At 37.3% G+C, this 25,250-nt stretch overlaps 2 protein-coding genes across 2 annotated transcripts; one reads left to right on the top strand and one right to left on the bottom strand.

Annotated features, from left to right (window-relative positions):
• Positions 1 to 1,205: 1,205 nt before the first annotated feature.
• LOC116299809 (ubiquitin-like modifier-activating enzyme 5) lies at positions 1,206 to 13,652 on the bottom strand. Its single transcript, XM_031708518.2, has 13 exons — positions 13,380 to 13,652; positions 10,599 to 10,644; positions 10,121 to 10,210; positions 9,853 to 9,899; positions 9,696 to 9,758; positions 9,430 to 9,516; positions 8,887 to 8,968; positions 8,536 to 8,640; positions 7,877 to 8,004; positions 7,411 to 7,546; positions 5,750 to 5,831; positions 3,406 to 3,515; positions 1,206 to 2,446 (listed from the first exon to the last, which is right to left on the bottom strand). The coding sequence occupies exons 1-13, from the start codon at positions 13,517 to 13,519 to the stop codon at positions 2,354 to 2,356; spliced, it is 1,209 nt and encodes a 402-aa protein (XP_031564378.1). The 5' UTR covers positions 13,520 to 13,652; the 3' UTR covers positions 1,206 to 2,353.
• A 190-nt stretch (positions 13,653 to 13,842) lies between these two features.
• On the top strand, positions 13,843 to 20,130 carry LOC116299819 (basal body-orientation factor 1). Its single transcript, XM_031708529.2, has 16 exons — positions 13,843 to 13,949; positions 14,196 to 14,318; positions 14,474 to 14,597; positions 14,925 to 14,990; positions 15,084 to 15,146; positions 15,331 to 15,411; positions 15,519 to 15,599; positions 15,684 to 15,754; positions 15,835 to 15,931; positions 16,306 to 16,353; positions 16,433 to 16,501; positions 17,109 to 17,221; positions 17,757 to 17,847; positions 18,259 to 18,326; positions 18,829 to 19,089; positions 19,823 to 20,130. Exons 1-16 carry the CDS (start codon positions 13,900 to 13,902, stop codon positions 20,016 to 20,018), a joined length of 1,602 nt encoding a protein of 533 aa, XP_031564389.1. The 5' UTR covers positions 13,843 to 13,899; the 3' UTR covers positions 20,019 to 20,130.
• Positions 20,131 to 25,250: the final 5,120 nt, after the last annotated feature.

The following is a 25,250-nucleotide window of genomic DNA, read 5'->3' as shown; positions in this document are numbered from 1 at the left end:
GTTGTTTAGACTATTGGCTATTAGCTATATTGATTTTGTTTTTATACAAGGATCAATTTGAAGTGCAAGAATTATTCAGCCAGTAACAAGGATGGAGATTTTTTATTCTTACATCCAGAAAAACAATTTAGTTTAGTGTATAGTCATGTCAAAAAAAAACGTGCTGTATGAAACACTAAAGCACTTGACAAAAAAATACTGTCCTTCCAGCAAGTACTCTAGATAGTAGTCCTAAAACAGACCAAATGTCTGCTCGGAATATTTTATATATATATATAGGGACTATTTCTATTCCATGCTTCAACATTTAGGAAGTGTCAGCAGTGAAAACTGAACGGAATAGTCAGTTGCCCAATTTTCGCCATAGTCCTCAGAAGATTGTGAAATTTCTCGGAACATTCCAAAGATTCCTCAACGCCCAATGAGAATCTAGCAATTCCTCTTTATTTCTAACATATCCTGCCAAATTGAACTACTTTGCGCCGAATAGTTTTAATTTTACAGCAGAACTGTCTTTTGTTCTCAAAGAAAGTATAACCTGGGGTATTTATCGCTAAGTAGATCTACATACATCTAATCACGAGATTTTTCAAAACATTTGCTTAATCATTTTTTAACTATTTTGATAATGGGATTATAATCCCACGAATGTGTGAAAATTACGTAGTGTAGTATGATTCAAATATTCAAAAAGTCAATATTCAGTGCCTTTTTGTCACATCTTCCTAAGACCGTGAAAACAGGAGTAGCCTAATAGAAGCTAGTAGATCTTATTTCTTTGTTTTCTTTTGTGTCTATTTGATTATTATACACTAACTACTTGAAACTGTTTGAGGAAACTCTATTATGACCGGAAACACGTATTCAACCTCGAGTTCCGATTTTTTAAATTTAATAAATTTAATTCCTCTTCCGAAAATGGGTAAATTTTTGTTTCTTTGTTTCTTTGGATTAGCGTGAGGAAACCCCACGTACCAGTCAAGTACCGGTAACCAAAACCCATTCAACCACTCCTTGACAACCAGGTAAAGGCACCCGACACAGTTTGGATCAGTCTCTGTCACCTTGAAGAAAACATCTCTCACGAGGCCATTTTTTTGTAACCTGGGCTTCCCTTCAAAACAGGAAACGCTAGAAAACCCCAGGATATGGGTTTTTGTGGGAAAGCCAAAATACCTCATCCATGACAGCTATAGGAAGAAAACTTTTTCATGATAAATTATCAATTTATTTTTATAATTATTAAATTATCGATAATAGAATACTCTTGTTGACAAAGCCAAGTAAAGGAATGATAGAAATAAACTCCAGACCCCGACATCCCATAGACACCGAAAGGAAGTCCGGGACTGGACTACACATCCAAATGACTGCTTGCACCCTGGAAGCCACACATCTCCCCTATAGCATCAGGTTATATTCTGTTCGGCAGTCGTCTACTCTTACGGGACCGGGCACCCAGTGTGCGAAACTTTTTTCTGTTTACTTAAGGATCCGTTCAAGTCGGCTCTTTATTCTGTTGTTGCACAGAAGTATCGTAATCGTAATCACGTGAATAAGTTGCGCTACTTCTGAAACATCAACAAAAGAGCCGATGATAGCCCCCTCCCTCTTCCCCTCGAAAAATGATGTCAGTCTTCTTATCTAGAGTGGTTTTACTTAAAATCTCATTTCTCTCAATTAGCTTTTGTTTTCGTTAAGTAAAATCACTCTAATCACAAAGCATGCCAACAAAGATCACATGGACCACCGACACCGAGGTATATTCAGGCATTCGCTGGGTTCGACAAACAACTTGAACTGTGGTCTAGCTTGGGTAAAAAGGCATGATAAATAATGCACCATGTTCACTATTTCATGACAGGCCTTTGTTTTAGGGTAACTTCAAAGAGCCCTGTTTATCTTTCACCAAGCGTGACTTTTTCTTGATGAAGAAAATATTAGTTTTCTCTCATATGTTTCGATATCGCTAAAAACCTAGATGGAAATTAAATATTTGCAATCATTTTACGTTTTCTCTCTTTTTCGCTCACTCCTTCTAATATAACTTAATAATTAAGGGAGCAGGTTTCTCACGTTTCTCTTGGTAAAACAGGTTTCCTGTCTTGTCAATATGGGCTTGAATTCAATTCATTCCCGCACATTTTTTCAGTTAGTTTTCTTAGTAAGGGAAATTCTTTTCCAAATACCAAAGCTATTCAGTGGTATTTTTAGGAAAGGAACGAAAAGATGAGGAAGAAAACAATCTAAGATCGATGTTTTAAAATCTCTTAATCTAACATAAAGGTCACTGACCCACTATTAGATTGCGATTTTATAAATTATTTCAGTTGAAGACTCCGATTTTAGGCCATCACAAATCTCTGAGTTTCTTCATTAAGTCTTCGACGGTCATTTCATCATTGTCAGCAGAGATCTGTCCTTCACTACTGATTTCCTCTGATATCTGGGGAGAAAGTAACATATTGTTGAGTGTAATCATTAACCACGCATATCCTATGGGTGTATAAGTGTATGACACAATAAATCTTTTCAGTTGATTTTAGGGCTAGCCTCCTTAGCAGCCGTTCTTAGGGTCGTCACGCAACGTTTCCCTCCCCACAAACGTTGCGTGACGACCCTAAGAACGGCTGCGAAGGAGGCTATTTTAGGGCCGGATAAGGTCAAAACAATTTTCATCCTAATTAATCAGATTTGGATGGGAGGGGAGGGGAGGGGTGGGTGGGAACCCCAAAACCCTGATTCTTCCTCAAACCCATCACAAGAACGCCTGCTCTGCAGGCTACCTTCAAGCATATTCAAAATTAAAAGTCAAAGCGTAGAATTGAATACACTGTCTATTTGCAGACAAAGCAGACGAAGTATAGAAAAATGTATGATCTCCTGTATGAGTTTGATCGGGAGAGAGCCGCCAATATACGAAACAGCGTCTGCTCGGAATCACCTTGCGATAGGAAAATCCGGATACAACACGTATTGCGATTTTTAGTCGCTAATACGGGTTTATATTGATGACGTTGGAAGAAAATTTATCCCGTATTGACCTCCATCGCCTCGCGACTGGCGGCTCAAAATGGCGATAATATGTGTATGAGTATGACACCCATTTCAAAAAGTCTCTGAGGGGGAGGTGATATTCAACGGTACCCACCACCTAGATCAATATTTCGGGTCCCTATTCTGGACCATAAGAAAGAAAAAAATGGGACCCTCCCCCGCTTTTTGTGTTCCATATATACACATAGATTTTGGCCTCCATATAGTGATGGGACCTGGTTTGTTAGCCACATTATGTTGCCCGCCAATGAGTCTAAACCCACAACTGAACACCTTTTACTGCACAATTCAAATAATTTTATCTTACGAGCGTCTGTGACCTTACACTATCTGCAAGTCTACACTTACTTTTCTCGTGGCTTTGGGTTTAGCGTAAGCAAGCTTGACTCCTTCTACCAAATTGGGCGTCAAGTCTTCCTCGAGCTGTTCGCCTTCGCATTCATTAACAAGAGATATTCCTTCAAAAACAACGCAGATTAAAAACTCTGATTACTCTTGATTTGTATTGAAAGTAAACATCTACTAGTTGTTCAGCTTGAGATTGGAGGGTTAAGTATTTGTTGTGTCTCTGGAATAAGTTTATTTAGAAAATTATCAGTGATGTCTACGTGCAGGGACATAAGTGAAATATGACCCCTCCACACTTAATTAGTCTTTCATTGAAGCAGGCGAGTGTAATTATTCAAAATATCATGGTGATGACAGTCTATAGAACTGTCATGGGCCGATTACTGGCTTCAGTGGTTTTAACTTGATTTTAACTTGATTTTCAGGCCCAAGGGGAGGGGAGTAGGGAGGGCCTGAAACTCAGGTTAACTTGATTTGGGACCGTTCATTTTTTACGGGAATGGGGAAGTTTTTGGGATTTAGGGGCACACGTAATAAAATATTGTATTTAAGGTGACTGGCTACTTTTGGAAAAAAAATTAAACTTTTTTTAAACTACAATTTTTTAAAGTGAAATTTTATGCTGGTTCCAAATATGAAAAGAAAAATGGCGTGTCCCGTTCGAACGTTCAAATTTAGCTTTAAGAGGGCAAAACCCTTAAATTTTGCACGACTCTATATTTTTTAATAGCTTATTCGGAAAAAAAAACTCCTAAAAATCTAGGTTCTATCGATTTTTAGAAAAAAGATAATTTTTCTTTCATATGAAAAAAAAATTGTAGGGATTTTTGTTCGAATTTATGAGAGTCTTTGAGAGCACTGAAACGACAAAATATGACAAATCCATGTACTTCTTTGTCTTTTGGTCAAAAATATCGACGTATTATTATAGAATGATTCAATAGCCGTACAATCATAGAGTCTGCAAAGAACTGTTATCTTATCAATCTTGCCAGTAAAAAATGAACGCTCCCTTTGACCTCACGAAAGGAATTTCTCCCTCGAGGCAATTATTTTTTCTTTGTGGAATTGAGACACAGGAATTTCTGCAGGAATTTAAGAAATGAAAACTTTTCACTGGGATTTGATAATGTTCAAACGATACGTGCATGAAGATTGAAACTATACGTCTTATTGTAAAGGTACAATTTACCTCATCAAAAAGATTGAATTATATTTCCAGCTAAAGTGGGGTTTCCGCTTCTAAACTTTTAAATTTAATTCATTTGCTACTTAAATTGTTTTATAATTTATAATGTTACATGGGTGGCACACGCTGCTAACGCGTCGTCTTTCACCACTGTGATTCCAAAAGGTTCGGGTCACTAGTTCGAGCTATACTTCGGACACCATATGTGAGTTCGTTTGATGTGTTATTCTCTCTTATGTAACGAGGGTTTCGCGCGGGCCCTTCAGTTTACTCCCTCCGTAAAAATCAACATGTGAGTTGAGCGTTGCGTTCCCTGCTAGAAGAGTCACCATCGTTGGCGATTCTTGGCCGAGAAAATTTTTTTTTCTGGCAGCGAGAAACAAGCAACAGAATTTTACCCCCTGGTTAAAGAAGATGGTGAAATGCAAGAAGCAATAGAGGTTATTTCCCGTCCTGGGACTCCGGATAGGGTAAAACAGTGCCTGAGGTCTTGCATACACTTTTTTCAAAAACCGTTGTCACTCAAAGTTCATATATTTAGTAACCTGAGTATCAGGCTCTCTTGGGAAGAGGGGGAGAAGAGGGGTCCAACCCCTCCCGAGGTACCCCGAAGGCCTGATACTCAGGCTTAGACTGCGAGCAGCCCCACTTTTTCCTTTAAACTCAGTAAGGGAGAGTGTTTTGGGATTCCTGTGGACGCAAGGAGATTAGAGCCTATCTCACAGAAATCCCAAAACATTCGTTTTTACTGCATGGAGTCTTGAGGGAAAAGTGGGTCCGCTCACAGTCTAACTCAGGCTACATATTTAGATACCAACGATATTACATTTTAGCGAGATACTAAAAAAACACAAAACTAATTCACATCTTACAACCCACAATTCCTTTCGGTCTCAGATTTCAATTCTCCGACCGACAACGTTTTTAAAATAGATGTCTACATTTTCACGACCGATGGCAAAATTTTTCCCAATCCGGACCCACCGTTAGGACGGTAAATGACTTATTTTCCGATTTGTTTAACCAACTGTTATCCCAGGTTACTAGGATAAGCGGTGAAAAATAGATAATAAGACCCGCACCTGTGCAGCCAATCAGAACGCACGGTTCTTAGGATACCGGACTAGATAAAATAATGGAAATTAATATACTCACCCCATTCGTTTTCTTCGTGTATTACTTCCTTTTCAATACTTGTATCTTTCTTCTCCTGCTTAGGTTTCGCAGCTAATTTTTCCTAAAAAATGGAAGTTTTTAAAAAATTATTTCTTTTTTAATTAATCAATTTTCAAAAACATGACATTTGCGCATGAAACTAATGGATCAGAGGTTGACCTGAGAAAGAATTGTAGATTCCTTACTAAAGAAAGGAAACAGTAATGATGAAAAGGTAAATTATACACCGTGAAAAGATGAAAAAACTTACTGACGTTTCGGACGCCAGTCCTTCGTCGGAGTCCTCTTTTCACGGTGTATAATTTACCTTGTCATCATTACTGTTTCATTAGAAACACCGACGCAGCTCACACTAGTTTTTAGCTAGTTATATCTAAAGAATGGAAAGTTCATCGCATGCCTATAAGCCACGCTTATTACCCAGGATTTCCTCAAAAATATGGGCAAAAGTATATCTGAAAATGAGTGGCATTTATTTCTGGGGTGAAAGTCCGTCGAATGAAAGCGTCTCAATCAATTAATTAACTTTATTTATCCACGGTAGACGGATCAGTAAAGTGGTTTTCAGACATGCCATGCTTTGTTCTGACCATGAAGATTAAAAATGAATCACCAAAATACCCAGAGATACTCATACCGAAAGCGAGAGTAGGTTTTGGACGAAATTAAACATCATTTTCCGCACACGGCAACAGAATTCACAAACCCTCCGATGGGTTAGGGGAGAATTTGCTGTACATATCATATGCCCCCTAACCCCGGGGGGGGGGGGGGGGTACTACCACCCCAACTTGGGTAGGGGTGTGCCGCCAGGACCTCAAAACCCTGACCCTATCCCAGACCTAAAATTTTGATTTTACGTACCCTACCCCAGACTAAAACTAAGAATTGTACACCCTATCCCAGACTAAAAGACGGAAAAGACGGTTTTTCAATAGGTTGCAATCAATATTTACTAACGTTTTTTATTGCTTTTGTGCCGGCAGAAAGCGTAGCCTATGCCTATTCGCCAGACAAAAATGACCAAATCGTTAACCCTATCCCAGACTAATCTGATACCTTATCCCAGACAAAATGTCAAAAAATGATACCCTACCCCAGACCCAAAAGCCGTAAAACCATACCCTATAGGGCGGCACATACCCGTATAGCAAATATAGGGGAGTACCCCCCCCCCCCCCCCCCCCCCCCGGGCCCCTAACTTAGGCCTAACCTTGTGTAGCCCATTTTCTAATTTAATAATTTGTCATAAAAATAACCAATAGAGGCTTTGCACCATCATATGACGGCAGCCATGACAGAAGCGAAAACAATTGAATCTGGTCTAATCTGGTTTGCATAAGCAAAAAAATTCAGATTCCAATACAAGTGGAAAAAGACCATATTGCTGTGCCTCACGTCATGGCTGCCATCATGTGAATGTGCAAAGTCTCTGTACGAGCATAATCAATATATTTTTATATGCATTTTTTTATTCACCGTGGAGGTGCGAATAGACCCTTTGCAGCACCTTGTTGCAACCCCCCAACTACTTTCCAGAGTAAACGTCTGGGAGTACTCACGCGTAATTTGTAAAGGGGAATAACATTATTTTGCGCCAAATAGTACAAAATATACCCAAGGTATGAAGAATAAAGTACCTGATATTCCTTTTGTCTGCTTAGACAATTAAGATCATCGCATCCAGGGTTGGGCTTCATACTCATGGTTGGAAAGAAATCCTGCATAGCGTTATATCCCAAGTAATGTGACACATCTCCAAACTGTAATAGACATCTACGACGAGAACAATCACAATCAGTAAGGAAGAAGTCTGCATATCGCCCACTGTTTACCGTACACATAATGTGTAACCAATGATTTATTACAAAGTTAATACAAAAGTTTAAAATATGCAAAATACCTTATTAACTCGTTTAAGAGCCGCGGCCCTTATTAAATTTTTTGGTATTCATATGCGGCGTTAATTCGCGAATGGCGCTTACTTGGGGGAGGCGCTTATTAATAATTATGGTCTTAGGTGCGGCGCTTATTTGAGGGCGGAGCTTAATCGGGGGCAGCGCCTAAATGAGTAAATACAGCAGTTAAAGATATCTTTTCACATACTTAAGAGAACTCTGTACAAGGAATCCAGCCACTATACTCATGGTTGTTGGTAAAGAAGCAGCACAAACTCCCTCACGTTTTAAAGTCTTTTCATCGATGTTTGATGCTACGACTAGTGGTGGTGCACACTACAAGAAAATGTACAACTCAGTAAAAATGAAAGTTGCGAAAACCCTCATATATTCGTTTGTATGCATTAGGGACTGTTCACTTTTGATTGGAATGGGCAAGGGCAGATCCAGTCAAAATTTTAGTGGGGGGGGGGGGGAGGGGGGTTAATTGAATTTCTTCCGTCAACACAACGGAAAACAATAAAAATAGCATCTAATTCTTCAGTTTTGTTTTGTTCAGCCCCCCTTTGCACCCCCTGGATCGGCCTTGGATGGGGGTCGAGGGCTGCTGGGATTTTGGGGGGATAAATTTAATTTAGCACTTAGCTTCATACTGAAACCTTGCGTGACAAGCGAAGCATATCTTGGAGGTGGATACTGGATATGCTCCCCCTCCCTCCCTTGCCTCCTCCCTTTCATAAATTACGGTTTTACTATCTGTCTGTCTTTCTCTCTCATTCAAGGTTTCTGTAATTAGTACAAAATTACACAAACTCAGAAACACGAAAAGGAAAGTGTCAGGAAGTACAGTACTGTAGTTAGCCTTACTGCAAAGCAAGCTAATTCTCCTGGTTTTATAAACTGCACATGACCAGACACAGCATTTTCACTAACACCTGATTCGAACCACGCTTGGCCAAGCTCATTACAGGCCTGAAAATAAGATAATGGTTATGGATTATAAAACACCATGACAAAGTGGGGAGATGGGGTGCCTTGTGTTAAGTTAGAGATTGGGGTAACCCCTTTGGGTAGAAGTGATCCTCTAAGTATCTGCTGCTTTTACATAAACATCCCATTACAATATAACACCCAGAGGGGGTGAGGGAATAAGGTACCCCTTTTGGTCAGATGTGATCTACTAGGTATCACCTGCTATTACACATGACATATTATTACCATATTGATGGCCATCCTTGCTTCAAAGTTGTCTACACAGCTCAATACAAGATCAACTGCTTTCTCATTGAATCCACCATGACTGAAAATTGTAGTACAATCAGGGGTACAGTGAGATATCTCAATATACCATTTGCCCACCAAATCCACAAGAATCCCACATTTAATCAAATTTTGATGCCTAAAGCAAACGTTTTGGTGGCAGTCATGCCCCTTCCCCTCTCCTTACTCTAGTGAGTACAATAATATCAATAAGTGGACATCAGCATGAAAACTCTATTGAAAATCTGACACTTATAGTTCAAGGAAACTTTTACACTTCCCTGAGGTTTCCAAATGAAATATTTATCAATCAGATATTTACCGCAAACTTATTGTACTTTTTGTTAGATTTGTTCTATTGTATTTACTTGGGGTCTTTTGTGTTTCTATTGAATTATGTAAACTGTGTCCAGTAGCAGAAAAAGGAGCCATGAAAAGTTCAAAAGGAGGACATTTTACTCAAGACAGAAGACGTGTTCAAATGAAATTAAAATATCTTACCTTATTCTGCACATAAAGTGATTGAAATTCTCCATTAATGTGATATCATAGTTATATGCTTCATACTCCACATCAGGATTGATTTCCCTTGATAAAAAGATAATAGTAATATTAACTATACTAACTTAATTTATTACTATTTATTCAAACAAGTACTTTACATTTTAGGTCCCCCTCTCCCTCCACCCTCACTCACTAAAAATTCCACTTCTATGCCCCTGACATGTGCTACATCTACAAATAAATAGATAGAATGAATATCGTACCTTAATGTATTGACAGCTGCTTGTACTTTACTCATACCAGACTGGTCTGGTCTAAAGAACAATCTAAAAGATTCAAAAGAGAAAAAGGTTTTTTAAAAGGTTATAAAGACCTTTCTTCATTTCTGATGGATGCATCAAAGTTAGTTTATTTTCTCACCTGTTCATGTTTGCAAGCTCCACTTTGTCATAGTCAAACAGCAAAAGCTGTGGAACGGAATTTTCAAACAAAATGATTTAATTCTTTCCTCAATACCCTTTCCTCTGTTTGTATGCAAGTATATTAGCAATGGTATTTTTTAGGGTCCAAAAAATCATTGGTTTATCATCCCCTCCCTACCACTTGAAAATTTGAATCCCCCTCTATTGAGGAGGTACAGATATTTTCTGGAACAACAAAATTACAGGATGGTATCATATCTTCTTACCTTGCCTATTCCACATCTAGTGAGCATTTCTGCAGCAACACTTCCAACTCCCCCAATACCAACAACTGCTATTGTATAATCCCGAATGCGCTGAATAAAATGAGCATAGATTGTTAGTATTGTCCACAGAATAGCTGCTACAGCTGTTAAATTATCTATTAAGCTTTGGCTGTTGTATAACAGGGAGGGACAATAAACAACAGAGGTAGGCTCCATACTAGGTGAAAGCCCAAAGATCAAATATTGGAATTTAGAAGTTGATTTTTGAGAAGGAAGGAAAACTGGAGAATCCAGAGAAAAACCCTCAAAGCAGAGAGAACCAACAAACAACTCTACTCACATGCAACACCCAGCCCAGTGAGACTCAAACATGGTTCATATTGGTGAGAGCCAGTGCATTGGCAGCGCTTGTGCTTCCCTATCTATTTTTGCCAAATAGAACGTGTGTGGAGTCATTTAAATTTTTTACATTACCTACCTCATAGTTATCCACTATTCCCATTCTCTTCAAAGCCATCAGACGACTGGTTGGGTGAGATAAAAAAAAATCACTTATTGAGCCAGCATTACATAACAATATACCCCACTCAGAGTAGGCCATATCCATACTAGTGCATTTTTGAAACTCTCCATTTTTGTCTCACCAAAAATGTGTTGAAAGTGACTAACATAGCATCCATACTAAAAAGATCAAAAACTCAGAGACAATTGAAAATGATGCAATATTGTTATCTGCAATTGCAAAAAAACAGAGTTGCAGGTGTGATTGAAGTCAGTTTTTTAAAAGCCTCTGTTTTTGATGTCCATACTAATATTATAAGCCTCCGTTTTCCAATGTCTCTACTCTGGAGACATTTTCGAATGTATGTGAATTTGATCATTTTAGTGTTGATGTCACAACAACATACATTGAAAAAAGTATGTGTTTTCAAATGAAAACGTACTAGTGTAAACAGTGTCTTACTTTACTTTAATGGACAAAATCATATAAAAGAAATATCTCACATTGCATTAAGTGTGATTTCCTTCTTTTTATTATTGATTTTCCCCAATTGTTTTGAATCAGAATAATATCATAAGTAGTCTGTTGGCAACATTTTCTAAGTACTACATTGCATATAGGCAAATATAGGTGAATATAGGCAGGTATACTGTGATATTTAATACTTGTTACATAAACTTCCAACCAGAACAGACTCATAGTCAGGTCCAAAATAATTGGGATTTTATCCACTGAACAGTCAATGCAGGGTGCAAAATCTATTGAAAAATTTTGCACACATTAGTGCAAACTGATTAACGATAACATTGCAAATTACACTTGGTCTAATAAAAATGACCATCCAACACGATTCAATGCTGATTAATAGCTTGAGGGTACACACAGGAAGTAACACACAGTTCAAAATGGAAAAGCAATATTAAAAATCATGGGGGCAAATCTATTTATATTAACTAGTTTTTCAATATATCTGAGAGTTACATGTAAATAACAAGAGTGCAGCAGTAACACATATAGCATGCCAAGGACTATGGGCAAAGGGGTCCATGGAGTTATTGCTCATAATGAAGTCCCTGGTATCATATGCCCTCAAAAAACATGTCTTTTGTCTCTTACATTTATTTGAAAAAAATCGAAATCATATGTAGTTTATCTGCTGATTATTTAATCCCAAGGATCCCTTCTTAGAGTTCCGTTCATTGACCGAAAATAGTTCCAAGTTAAGGTTGAAGTTTCCGCTCATAGTAAAACTATAGTTTATCATGCATTGCAACTCCAATCTGGCTTGGAACTATCATTCATAGTCATTGAACTGTAAAATGGATTATTCAATCCAGTTTACCAGCTGAATCCAGTTTACCAGCTGAATATCAAATCTCTCCCTGGATTTTAGATACTTGACACAACTATGTAAAATAATTCACCATGAAATAAAATCTAGAGGCTTATACATAAATAATAATTTATTATCAAAGAGAAAAAGCCCAAGTGATCAAAATCTACTTAATGATAATACGACCCAAATTCCAATCCATAGATTAAAATCAATCTGATAAATAATTTACCAAATGAATATATATTATTATATAAATACACATACCAGCTTTCAAATAAAGATGACTGATTATAGCTTCTAAATCAACAAATATAATATCTCCTTCTTCAAGGTACATGTAAATGTCAAATGTCTACTTGTTTTGAAAATTATTTGACATTGCTGTATAACAGTATTGTGGAATTTCCTAAATTTATCAATATCACTAGCAATGCAATATTTCAATACTTGAGGGTAAGCTTCAGTCTAAATTTAAATTTGCTTTCTATAACTCCCAGCTTATTAGAAAAAAATTTGTTGTTGTTGTCGTCATTACTGTTTGACCAGTTTTACTTCCCAGGTCAAGTTGCTTAATGTCAAAAAAACACACCCACAGCGATAAGATTGCACAGAAATAATAAACACATAGAAGAACAGCTGCAAGACTGTTTTTGAGATATTTACTAAACCATGTGTTGTTATCTGATATTTATCAGAAAAAGAAATATAACTTTAAAAAAATACATTTAAAAGTCTTTGATCAATCTAACGTTATAGAATTGAATAATCCTCAGTTGTACTCATGAAATTCAAGTGTACACAAGATTTTTATAGCTTGACAAAAGAAAGTAAATAGGTTTTTTTCTATTGACAGGAAGGTCGAGTTTTGGTCTAAGTAGTACAATAAACTACAAGGAGGAATGTCTATTTGCCATTGTAATGATAAAATAATAGAGTTCGACCAGGAGTTATACTACGACACGAATTGCCAATTTGTTGGAATGATGAGACTAAATTGCTGTTAATCGGCTAAGCTAGGATTAAGAGGAACAAATGCCGTACAAATTAAACTGAGAGGACGGGAATATCCATGGATAATACTATTATGCATTGCTTAGGCTTACGTGTACATTGTATTAATTTACTCTTAAGGGATGGAAGGTAAAATATGGAAACCACGAATATTATTGTGGTTATTTTCTTGGCTCTTTACAGTGATGTAGGAGATAATAATATCTTGATAACCGTTTATCTCAATAGTGAAGGGGGAAAAAGCATATTTATCTAAAAGAAAAAAGCAAATGGCGCCAAATAAATCGTGGTAAAATAGATAGCACGGATAGAATATTTTTTAATTAGCGAAGGCCATACAAAAGGATGTGTACTGAAGCACAACTCTACTTATTAAATAGAAATAAAAGAGAGAAGCTGTGTCGTTTTACCTGTAAGGATTGCTGTCTACAACTTCTGAACTCATTAGTTCAATCTTTTCTCTTCGTGGTCCTTTTCTTTTCCGTTCCAAATCCAAAGCCTTCTCGAGTTCTACGACTCTGTTTTTCAATTTCTGTATCTCGTCTTCCATGTCTGGAGTTGTGCCTTTGAATCCAAAGATTGCTAGAGCTCAGCTGTTTGATGATCAGGAATAAAATACCCTCGTTTGCTTTGGAAAGATCAGAGATTTTTAATCAAAGATGGCGGGTGATCAGCTGCATTCAACAGGCTTACCGCTGGCCTGGCTGATAAAGATTTTTATCTTTTCCGAATTAGCCTCAAAAGTACCGAAAATAACCCGAAGATCCTTCGGTGCTTTCGACAATCTATCGGCCAACTTTCGTATTCTTGGGGAAAGGTATGATCGCGGGCGCGTGTCTGGCGTAAACAATAGTTACCAAAGCAACCAAACCAGGCAAGACGAAAGTAAAGAAGTGTTTAGGTTGTGTCGCATAAATTGTAGCTCAAAAAATGCCTAAAAAAGCTAAGAAAGGAAAAGCCTCTAAAGGCAAGAAAGGAGGGTGAGTAAATTAATGACGTTGTGATGATGGCTACATGATGAATAGGTTTTACGCTATGAATTCGTGTTTTTAGTTCAGACTAGTATGACTAGTTGTAGTAGAAGCAAGATACAGTACAAACCCAAATTGCACTTTAGTTTATGCCGAAAAACGTAAAAAACACCTAAATTCACTGTTCATTTTATGATTCGTTAGTGTCTGAACTGTAGTAGATGTTTTTAAACGCTTCTAATGTCACCTCAACAGAAAGAAAGGCAAGAAGGAAGGCAAGAAGGCCAAAAAGGAATCCGTTTTGAAAGATGCCACAGCTAATGCTAAGTTATGGGAGACTAAGCTGACTGCAGTAGAAAAGTCCAGAACTGAATACAGGTAAGTGGGTTCTACTGATTTTAGAAAGTTATATCCTTTATGCCCTTTTATTATAGTATACTCACGATAATTGTACAAATAAAAATAACATTATCTAAGATAATTTTATATTATAATGAACACTTCGACGTTAAAATGTCTATGGTGTTTTTCAGGGAGAATGCCAAAAGATTGTTGTATGAAAATGATTCACTACAGCAACAAATGACCCAGTCAGAGAGGGATACTATTGATGTTATTTCATTCTTGAAGCAAGAGGACATGAAGAAAGATGAACAGGTAATTGTTCAAAAATAATAACCACCTTCTATTCAAGTAACCATTCCTCCCCTTCCTTTGATTAAAGAACCAGATTCAAGTAAAAGATCTTTGGCTGTGAGATCCCAATAAATTCAATAAATGAACATAGTTTCCAATATCCAAACCATGCCCTTGAGAATAAGATTTTTTGAAGTTAATAAATCAATATCAATGTAACATATATATACATATAAATGTTACATTCACTAAGTTGTTACTGGTAAACAAAGCACCAATAATAAAGGGAATGAATACATGATGATTTGAAATATGTTGGTAAAATGTCTGTTGTTTTGTGGCTTGAAGGTATCTCGTCTCAACCAAGCTTTAAAGGAATTAAAAAGAGAAGCTCGTAAAGAAAGACAGGCACTAGTAAGTATTATTTTGACTTTGAAGTATGACTAGGAATTAATATAAAATGATTTATTATATGGTACTTATCGTTGTGGTGATCATATAATCCAGGTTGATGAGTATTCTCAACAAATACACCAGTTACAAGAAGCCCTAGCAGAGAAAACTAATGAGGTAAGTGTTGGATTTAATCACTTACCACATGTCTTTGATTGGTTAATTTTAAAGCCACAGAACTCACAATTTATCGGTTTGCTACACTGCCCATCCTTTCCCCATATCATCTACTCAGTAGATACCTGTATGATACCAAAATACAGAGAGTCTGTGATGCATAATCATTTTCTATTTCTTCTAGGTCAAGTTGATGCAGTCAGAATTAAAGTTAGTGAAAGAATTCAGAAGAAAGAGAGCTCAAATGCAAAAAGAGCTAGATGAGGTACTTACATCTTTAAATTTAGAATTTGGATGTCTATTAGTAATTTTTAAATATGTTAAAATGCCTTTTGATTCAAGATTTCAAAGAATTTTACTTTTTTAACTCAGATCAAAGAAAGCATGTTTGTAACTGAGAAACACCACAAAGGGACATTGCAGCAAATGGAGCAGAAGTTCTTTGAAGAAAAGGTACTGTACATGATTTGTCTACTGTTGTAATGGTTTGGGTATGTACATATTTTGAAATGCAATTGTAATTATTGTTCATTCCAGGTTCGATTACAGCAAGAAGCTAGTAGGAAGATTGCAGAGTTAGCCGAGAGGGCCCATTCTGAAGCCATAAGGTAAGGAATCAACATATTTTTTAGTATTTATAAAATTTTAATTTCTGAGCTAACATTATGATGTTATGTACTTGTTATAGCAATCTAGATGAGACAACTCGATCTGTGTATAAAGAAAATGTTAGAATCAATGCAGCCCTTGAATATCATGTTAAAGAAAGCCAAGAGCTGAAGAAGGTTTGTACAAAAAAAAGGCAGTGATTGTAAACTATTTTCCAGTCAAGATTTTGTTAGTTCTGATCAAAATTAGCCAGTCACAAAATTCAAATGTGGGAGGCATTGGTATCGAAGAGGCCAATCATCAAACAATATGCATCGATTTGGTTTGGGTACCACTGAGTAAAGAATAGGGGAATGACACTGATCTGAAATGGGAAAACATTGTACCAAAACTTTACCAGTCTACTTAGAAAGCAAGACCAAGATGTCTGCATTTTCATACTAGTAGTTGTTCATTTTGATTCATTATATCAGTTCTTATTCACAGGACTTATCTGTAGGACTTAAAAACTTCAGTCAACAATCCTCTAATTGACTCATCCTTTTTTCAGGAAAGAGATAAATTATCAGAACTAAGCAAGGAGCTGTTGTCAGAAAAGGTAGGTAACTTACAATCAAACCTACTTATGAACAGTGAATGAAGTTTATGGAGACAAATTTCTCATATTTTCTATCTAGGAGCTAAATGGAATAATAGTACAAGAAAAAGTAGTTGAATCTCAGAAACAAACCCAATTAATAGAAGAGGTAAGTAGAGTATTAATATAGTACTTGAATGCACATAGCAAAATGTTAAGAACAATTACAGTCTTTACAAGAAGTATAGCTTATTGCATGGTGGATACAGGGTTGGCGATTGGGCTCCATCCGCCTCTTTTGGAATTCCTTTTTTTGTTCCTTTTCTTGTTCCTTTTCTTTGATAAATGATATCCTCAGAACGTAGAAAATAGAATTTTCGGAAACCATATGTTTTAAGACTTTCCTTGGGAGCATTCCTGCAGACCTCCTGGTTTCGCTTTGCATAGTCAGAGGTAAGATTCATTTGATATTGAATTTTTCCTGCCCCTCCTTTTTCAGATTTTTGGATTCACTCATGCACTGGTACTTTTTGCCACTATTGCAAAAACACTGCAATAAAATTGCAGGTTCTCTGCGTATGACCTTGGTCAATTTCTTGTGCAATTTCTCGTGCATTTTACAAAATCATAAAGCAAGTTGCAAGGATCTTTTCCCAGCATAACAGCGCTTTCATACTGGACGTACTGTATTTTAGCAGCTTTTTGCAATACATTTGGATCTTCGACGTTTAATCAAACTCATTTGCATACTTATAAAACCTATATTTGTTTTACAGCTGCAAGAAAAAGTGAAAACCCTTGAGCAATCATTAAGTCACCTAGTACGAGAGTTTGAAGCAGAGAGAGTAAAAATTGTAGACAATGCAGTCGTTGAGACCAAAAATAGCAGGTTTGTATATTTCTGTACACTTGGCGGGGTCGTAGCCACCACGTGGCAAGGGGAACTAGAAGCTCCAAAAAAGAAAGCAAAACGCAAAAAATCGGTTTTCCTACAAGTGGTCCGGTTGAAACCCGACCAATACTCCTTTTTACAGTTCCGTTCAGTGATCACAAATAATAGTTTTAAGTCGAAGTTGGAGTTTCCGCACATAGCAAAACTGTGTTTTTTAGCATGCGCGGCAACTCTAACCTCGGCTTGGAACTAATAATTCATGGACACTGAACGAAACTGTAAAATGGAGTATTGCACCGGTGGCTACATAGCTGCTACATAGCTGCTACTAGCGCCTAAATACGCAGCCCGTAAAGTCCTCCACTGGTCATGATTGTGAAGCGCATTGAGACCATGTAAAATGCGCTATATAAGAACCCCGTTATTATATTTTATTTATTATTATTACATAACGCCCCTATTCGACTATATTATACTTTCGTCGAAGTTCAATCATGATACTAGTTAACGTTTTGTTACATTTGTACTCTAGGGCCGAGATTGCTCGACTGCAAAGAGTAATACAGCTGAAAACGAAGGAAATGAATAAAGTAAAAAGACTTGCTAAAAATATTCTAGACCAGGTGAGTTTTATGTCTTTACTATCATTATCATTATCAGTACCATTATTTCTGACTGTACAAATGTGATAGAGAAGTGTTGGCGTTAATAGTCTACTTATATAAACATAGCGTTTCCTCGTTAATGCGCCGTAACAATGGAAAGCCATTTATATGTTAGGATATATCCTACCATGTACGTGCTGTAAGGCAATACCGTACCAATTCAAGTATTTTGTAGATATGTGTTCGGTTTTTCCTACTCATACAAAATTGCTCACGTCACCACAGCTCAAATCGTACAAGTTGTAATTTATATTCATTATATTCATAAATTATATTCATCCAGACTGATTGGTCGAGATGCATGACTGTCAGGAATGGCTGTTATCAGAGTCGCGCTTTGTTGATCTTTTGATATCTTTTTTGCAACAGAGAACAGAGGTTGAACAGTTTTTCCTGGATTCACTAGAACACGTCAAGAATGAGATTGCTAGAAACCAGTAAGTTCCTTTACGATTATTTGTCTTTAACTAAATATCACAGGCAAGAAGATAAAAAATCTTTATTTAACGTCGTTCAGTTGGCCTACCTTTCTAAGCTACGCAGCTTGTATACCAGAAAGCTGGGGCCACTTGCACAGCTAACCAATCAAGATGTAGAATGAAAACACAATGCATTCCAACTTTGGATAGTTGAGCTTCTGATTGGCTCCACTACCCAAAGTTGGAATGTATTGTTTTCATTCTACATTTTGATTGGTTCTAAGTGGCCCCGGTTTCAGTAAGTGGCCCCGGTTTCAGTTGTTGCACTGTTGCAGAACGTGGACAACAGTTGCACTTAGTTCAAAACATAAAGCACTGACGTAGTCTCATTGGAAGGACAGTTGGGACAAATACCTGCAACAGTTTCAAGGTGTTCCAATTCCGATAATACAAAGGAAACGTTAGTTTTTGTTTTCTTTTAACGCATGTCCCTAATGATGAAAAACGTCTTCTCTTGCAGAGCACAATACAGACGCGATGCACAAGCAGTATATCAACAGCGCATGCTCGCAGCACATGGAGGCCGGGCAGACTTTCCCATGGTTCGTACATTCAATAAATCTGAAACAAGCACTAACAATGTGTTTGATGATCTCAAGATGGCTGAGCAGTGGACTGGTATGGAAGGGAAGATCGACATTGGAGAATTGACTTGGGAACAGAGAGAACGTATCTTAAGGTTGCTCTTCGCTAAAATGAACGGCTACAAAGGGAAACGAAAGTAAGTTGAAAGACCTTGTTACATAGGGCAGTTTTACATGAAACACGCGAACGTACGGTGACTATTGCAACCGAACAGTCGTTTTTGCGGTATGCGGTTGTTAGCTTGTAATATTGATATAACAGTATTGTGTAGGGGTGGATTCAGGCATGTGGGAAAGGAGTGTGTGTAAATTCGGTGTATATGCAAAACGAAACAGAGCGAGATCCGGGTAAAATTAGCCAGAAATGTTTTTTTTAATGGTTTACAAAATTGCCATTTCCTGCACTCGAGATATTTTAGCAAAAAAAAGTAATGCATCGAAAACGAAAAGGGCCTCCCTCTAAATCCGCCCCGGTTATGAAAGATACGTTTTTGGAGGTTGTGGGGAGTCTATTTTTTTCACGAGCATTTATGCATTATCGATAAAGTTAGAATTTTTATTTTAACTCTGGATGACCTGTAAGCATCTTGGCTAAGCGCGATTTCTGCTACTACGACAGGCAGTCTCAGTCTCAGAGATAATACGTATTCATAATGGATGCCCCCCTCAGTTTCGTGAATGTAGGCTCTGCCCTAAAATTTAAAAAAATATCCCCTCTCGTAAAACTCTAAACTAAGCGCTTGACCCTTGATTGTAAATAATGCCCAGCCTTTTGTGGGTACAAAACGAGGTCACTCCACCTGGAAAACCATATTCGTCTCGTACTTATCAAAATGTTAATTTTACATAAATTATATCCTTGTTTAACAGGAATAAAGTATCAAGCTTGGGACCCAGCTTTCCATCTACTGCAAAAGCAACCGCTGAGTCGACGATAAAAGAAGAAGAGGACAGCACTTTTATTACACAAGGAGGAATAGATCCAAAAGAAACAGGCAGCAGTCTGGTACAGCCAGCTCTACCATCTCTTCCAGCACCAAAACCAGCTTCAGGAGCCACTGCTTGATGGCTTATTTCAATATCAACATTGTAAATAGGGTCTCATATATTATGTCTGCTAATGACGAGTGTCCAAAAAATGTTAAGAGAATAGGAATTGTGAAAGGTGTAAAGTAGAAGTCCTTATTTTTGTAACATCAGATGGCACGCAAATGTATGAAAATGTAAATATCGTTTGACGACATCAGTATTAAAATAGTATACCCACCACACAAGGAAAATTTTAAAATACCCAATTTGAAGAAGCCATGACATGCAATAATGATGTGTGGGAAAACTGGGAGGGAAATTGTGGATGGCAAGACCAAATACTGTCACAATTCCTGAGGAGCCCAGACTATGCAGTCAACTGATCAAAGTGGATGGCGTCCAGGAGATATTACAGTGCACCATCATCGTAGACGCTGTTATAGCAGTCGGTCTGTCGCGGTTAGTCGTATGACCTGGGATTTTTTCTTGCACACAATAAGTCTACGATGAGGGTGTAGCGTATCGTTATGATTAGGAAAGATACGGCATAACACGGCTTTTTGCGTGATGTGACAACTGCTATATATGGTCCAAATTCTAGAAATGTGGACTATATCTGAAACAAGGTTTTCCTATGATTCATAATCCATCTAATGCGTTTACCACCACAGTGATAAAGCAGCCGATAAATCGAATTAGAATTAAGAAGTTGATTTTTGTGGAGGGAGGAAAACCCGGAGGATAAACCTTCGAAGAACAACACAACTCTACTCACATGCGACACCGAGCCAAGCAGGACTCGAACTCGGGTCGCATCGGTGAGAGGTGGCGCATTAGCAGCGCACACAACCCATACTTCCCGTAGAAGGAGCTATTTCCATGCATTTTTTTTTTCATTTGTTTTCCTTCTCCTTTTACCTCTGTAAAAGGGAAAAGAATACTGATTTACAAATAGTGATACACGAAAATTATTAATCATTTAAAGGATAAATTAGTTATATACCTATTTCAAAAACGTTGTTGGTTGGAGTTCTGAAATTTGAGACCAGGTAGCACGCTACAAATCATATTACATTCGCAGTCAAACAGTTTGCTAGTACACTTTTCTTTTTTTGATTGGAATATGAAGCAAGACCTATGAGTTAGAAATGTGGTTTTTCTTATTTTAAAGGCTTACCACAGGAACTCCAATCTTCCATGGAAGCCATGAAGCCTGCTTCAGTGCGCACCTGTCAAGCACCTACAAATGAAGTAGTTTCATATTTATACTACTACTTGTATCATATTTGAACAATGAACTAATGCAATTTAGTCAAATCTAACTAGTATAGTGGTCTATCATCAATGCCGCGTTTTGATTGGATGAGCTACTACTAGGCTATAAGTTATAGTCTTCTAATGGCGAAAAGTGCGTTCTTGAGTTTCTGTGCTGATTTCCTTTTTTGTCTTTCCTTCCTTCCCACTTCCATTCTTTCTTTTTCGTTTCTTTTCTTTCCATTTTCTTTTTTTTCTTTTTTTTTTTTTTTGGTTTTTTGGTTTTTGTTTTTTTTGTTTTGTTTTGTTTTGTTTTTTGTTTGTTTTTTGTTTTTGTTTTTGTTACGAAGCTAGCTGTATAATTAAGTCTGCTTGCAGCCATAATATATCAAACGACGCACGGATTCCCCGACCGCCTTTAAACATGAGCATGCGCCATGATAGTGATGACCTCAAGCATCGTTAAATTTATCTAAACGTTCCTACGCAACTGCGTATCCACTGATTGCAAATTGATTTTTCTTATATAAACATTGACATTGAAAACGCGGATCTAAAATCTTTGGTCATGTTTTGACTAGAGCAGCTATCGGTCGGCTTGATTCATGTAATGCAAACTAGAACCATAAATGTGACGGACCTTTTACAAGATATAAGACAGGAAAGTCTGTATTTCATTTGGTTCTTTGGTAGCATTAAAAAATACTAAAAAACAGTGTAGGTAGTCCTTATGATTGTCTTCACTGGCTTCCGTAGCTATCTGATTGGATGGTTTCTGTCTTCTCCCTTTATATTATGATTGGTTAGAGCGGAAGCCATTTCATAGTCACTAAGTAAAAAATGTCTTTATGCCACCCGTAATTCCTTTAAATTCCCATAAATCCAGCCACTTTGAAGGCGACTAAATGCAAATACAAAAGATCAGCAGAGTAGCAAGTTAAGTAGTTTGAGCTGCGTCTGTGTAAGAACCATATAAATGATAATGATAACTTGAACACCGTGTAATAAAAAATGGTCTACTGAAGTTTCAGGCGTTAGGGTAAACGGCGAACGACAAACGTCCCAAGCATCACTTAAATTCAAGCAAACCATTTTCGATACCAGGTGTTCGAGTTTCTATATAGTATTAAAATTAACAAATAACAAATTAAATTCAAGCGAAAAAAGGAAAGTTAAAAAAAAAATTGTTGCTAGAGCTGCATGCAGTTTACGGAGCCAAACACCAGCAGTTCGACTAACAGCCGTGGACAACTGCTCAGTTCTCGGGCTTTCTTGCAAAGTGTTGTTAAGAAATTTATCGAATCATTAGCGATTTTTTGTAAATGGAAGAGTTTATCTGTACTCATTGGTGCACAATAAGATATGAACAGCATTGCAGACATGCATGTAGAACATGTACCGCGGAGCTAGGAGGGAGGCTCAGTGAGAGTTGGAGCTATAGCTCCCACAATAATCTTGCCGCCATTTATTTTCTATCGCTAGTGGGTGGCCAAGCTAAATTGATCTATTCAGAATTCGGAAGAGATTCACGAATATTATTTCCCCACCCGTTCGCTCTGCGTAACTATACTGCTAAATTATAATTATAAATAAGCCTATTCATAAAACAGTTCTTAAACCTTTCAGTGTTAATCGGATATCATCTCCCAGCGCACCTTTTGTTCTCATGATCAAGAGCACAAGAAAAATAATCACTCCCTCTCTGTGTAAGGCAGGCGATAGGGTGCACATGAAATTGCAATTCCGTTCAGCACCCTGCTGCTCAGTGCTTTCATAATCAATGTATGAAGTTGAATTGTTTATTCACCAACTTTCTCCGTTGTTTCAAAGATTTTTTTCTTAGTTATTCTGATCGGAGTCTGACTTCAACAGCTTTTATTTCTAGTTTCTCATAAACCCTTAAGCGGAAGTTTCTCATCGCAGCACTCCCTTCGTTGCTTAAAAGACGATTTCAGTATCAAACAGCTTTAAACTTGAGCTTTTCAGAAAAGCCTTTAAGCAGCAGTTTATCACGGCAGAAAACCTTCATTAAGAAGACAGCTACGAGTGTTCAATCTTGTCACTATTATATCAAAGTAAGACCTATAAAAAAGCCATTGGCACGTGTGTGCCTTAGCTAGCGTATAACCGAAATATCCAAATCAATGTGGTCAGGAATTTTGTTCTTCTTTCCAAACCAAATGATATCAGCCGTAACTTTATCTTTGTTTACATATTATCTATTTGTCTATCATTTATTTCATCTATTTATTTAGTTATTTTGCCCTGTAGCCATCCGCCGTATTTATCCTAACACCCAATTACGGTAATTATACTTTAAAACATCCAAAAATAGAAAAATCATTTTAAAAATAAACTCCAAAATCAATTGTGCTTTTTATCCTTCAATTTTCTCTTCCTGGTGCTCTAATTCGACCCATTCAACGAGGATATATTTGACAACACTTACTTGCTATCTATCCGCCATTACTGCATGCCAAACTCTTTTCCATATAGAAATTTAGAAATACATCATCAGTTTTTATGAGTGAGCCGTGTTGCGCAACACATTTAGAACGTCTTAACTGCGGGGAAAAAAGAATTTAGTCCGTAAAGATTATCTTCTAAAGTGGCGTAGGTAGGCATGAATGGATGGCGCGCGCGCGCGAGTTTTGGCGCGAAGTCTATATAAAATCTACATGAACTCCATCAGCACGAGTAAGGGAGAGATAAGCTTTGATGTAAATGGCTTTGCTATCATTCTGACATGCAACAGTTCGACTTTTATTTTAATTCAAAAATTTTTTAATTCAAAAATAATACATAAAATCGGAACCAGAGGTTGCGAATATCTTAACCGGGTTTTCAATGCGTATTAGTTTAAATGGTTAGTATGAGGTGCATCTCATGTGTGTGGTCATGTTTCTGATCTAGTCAGTAGTGAAAAGGTGAGGAGAGACCGCCCATGATTCTAAAGTAATCGTCTGAGCCATTTAAAAGTATGTCCAGTCGTTGCAATTACGAGACAGCGCCTTTGTATTGGTGTTGGTAAGGCCATCTCCAGTAATGCAAGTCGATGTTCACGAACAAGGTGTTAGTTATATCAGAAGGCCTTCGAAACGGCCTGAAGGCGCTAAACTGGTTGGAAATAAAAATGCATGAATGAAACCATTTCAATTAATGGACGGACGGACGGACGGACGGACGGATGGATGGATGGATGGATGGATGGATGAATAGATGGATAGATGGATAAATGGATGGATGGATGGATGGAGATATTTAGCAGAGAAAGACAAGAGAAGGGAGAGTATAGTGAAGGATCATGAAGGAGACGCGCACCAAGAAAAGTGTTAAAATGATTAACTGAATTATTGAAGGAAAAAAATAATTCAAAAAGATTTAAACCAAAGATTTGGAACAAAAGAGAGAATAAAATGAGCTTAAAAAATGAAAAAACTTAAACGGAAATCGTAGAAAAGATGCAGCAAAGAAATTAAAAAAGCAAGAAAAAGGTTTTGGGTTAACAAGAGGTCAACTAAGTGATTATTGATCAGCTGCTATCGTTAATAACGTGTATACGTCACCATTGTTCGCCCATGATGACGCAAATGAACGGTTACTTTTTAATTAAAAAGATTGGCGCCGTTCTGACCTTTGAAACATGAAAAAACCTTTATAAGGTTCATGAAACATTAATGTCTGGCTAAAAAAAGGGGACAATGCTAGAATCAAATGGACTCGTTATTTAGCCGACAGCACTTAGGAGGTAGCTTAACTGTCAAAATTGGAAATTGTGTGGTTGAAATGAGGATCAACAAGTAGATGAAAGCTAAGACACCCAAATTTTATTTGCTTACTTCTGTTGCTGAGACGCTTGTCTCACTGTTTGAAAGGAGGGAGGATTAAAGCGCAGTTATCAGGAGACAAATTGTGTCGTTTGAAAAGATACTCATCCCGTCATAACGACCTGATGTTAATGGCACTAACACGAACATAGAAAACTATTACCATCTCATTTCAATACATCTTGGCT

The sequence above is a fragment of the Actinia tenebrosa genome, unplaced genomic scaffold (assembly GCF_029948245.1).
Source record: "Actinia tenebrosa isolate PJP-AT-01 unplaced genomic scaffold, QUT_ActTen_1.0 PGA_scaffold4__44_contigs__length_22323623, whole genome shotgun sequence".
In the NCBI taxonomy this organism is placed as follows: domain Eukaryota; kingdom Metazoa; phylum Cnidaria; class Anthozoa; order Actiniaria; family Actiniidae; genus Actinia; species Actinia tenebrosa.
The sequence above is the reverse complement of the archived record's forward strand: the minus strand, read 5'-3'. Positions and strand labels throughout refer to the sequence as shown.

What these genes read in the sequence shown, in the direction of transcription:
- LOC116299809 (XM_031708518.2), bottom strand. Translation starts at nt 13,519, where the DNA reads ATGGAAGACGAGATACAGAAATTGAAAAACAGAGTCGTAGAACTCGAG. An exon ending in GAATAGTGGATAACTATGAG is followed by an intron (nt 10,211 to 10,598) that starts GTAGGTAATGTA and finishes CATTTTATTCAG; the next exon opens with CGCATTCGGGATTATACAAT. An exon ending in ACACGAAGAAAACGAATGGG is followed by an intron (nt 3,516 to 5,749) that starts GTGAGTATATTA and finishes TTGTTTTTGAAG; the next exon opens with GAATATCTCTTGTTAATGAA.
- LOC116299819 (XM_031708529.2), top strand. Translation starts at nt 13,900, where the DNA reads ATGCCTAAAAAAGCTAAGAAAGGAAAAGCCTCTAAAGGCAAGAAAGGA. An exon ending in AAGTCCAGAACTGAATACAG is followed by an intron (nt 14,319 to 14,473) that starts GTAAGTGGGTTC and finishes GGTGTTTTTCAG; the next exon opens with GGAGAATGCCAAAAGATTGT. An exon ending in TAGCAGAGAAAACTAATGAG is followed by an intron (nt 15,147 to 15,330) that starts GTAAGTGTTGGA and finishes TATTTCTTCTAG; the next exon opens with GTCAAGTTGATGCAGTCAGA.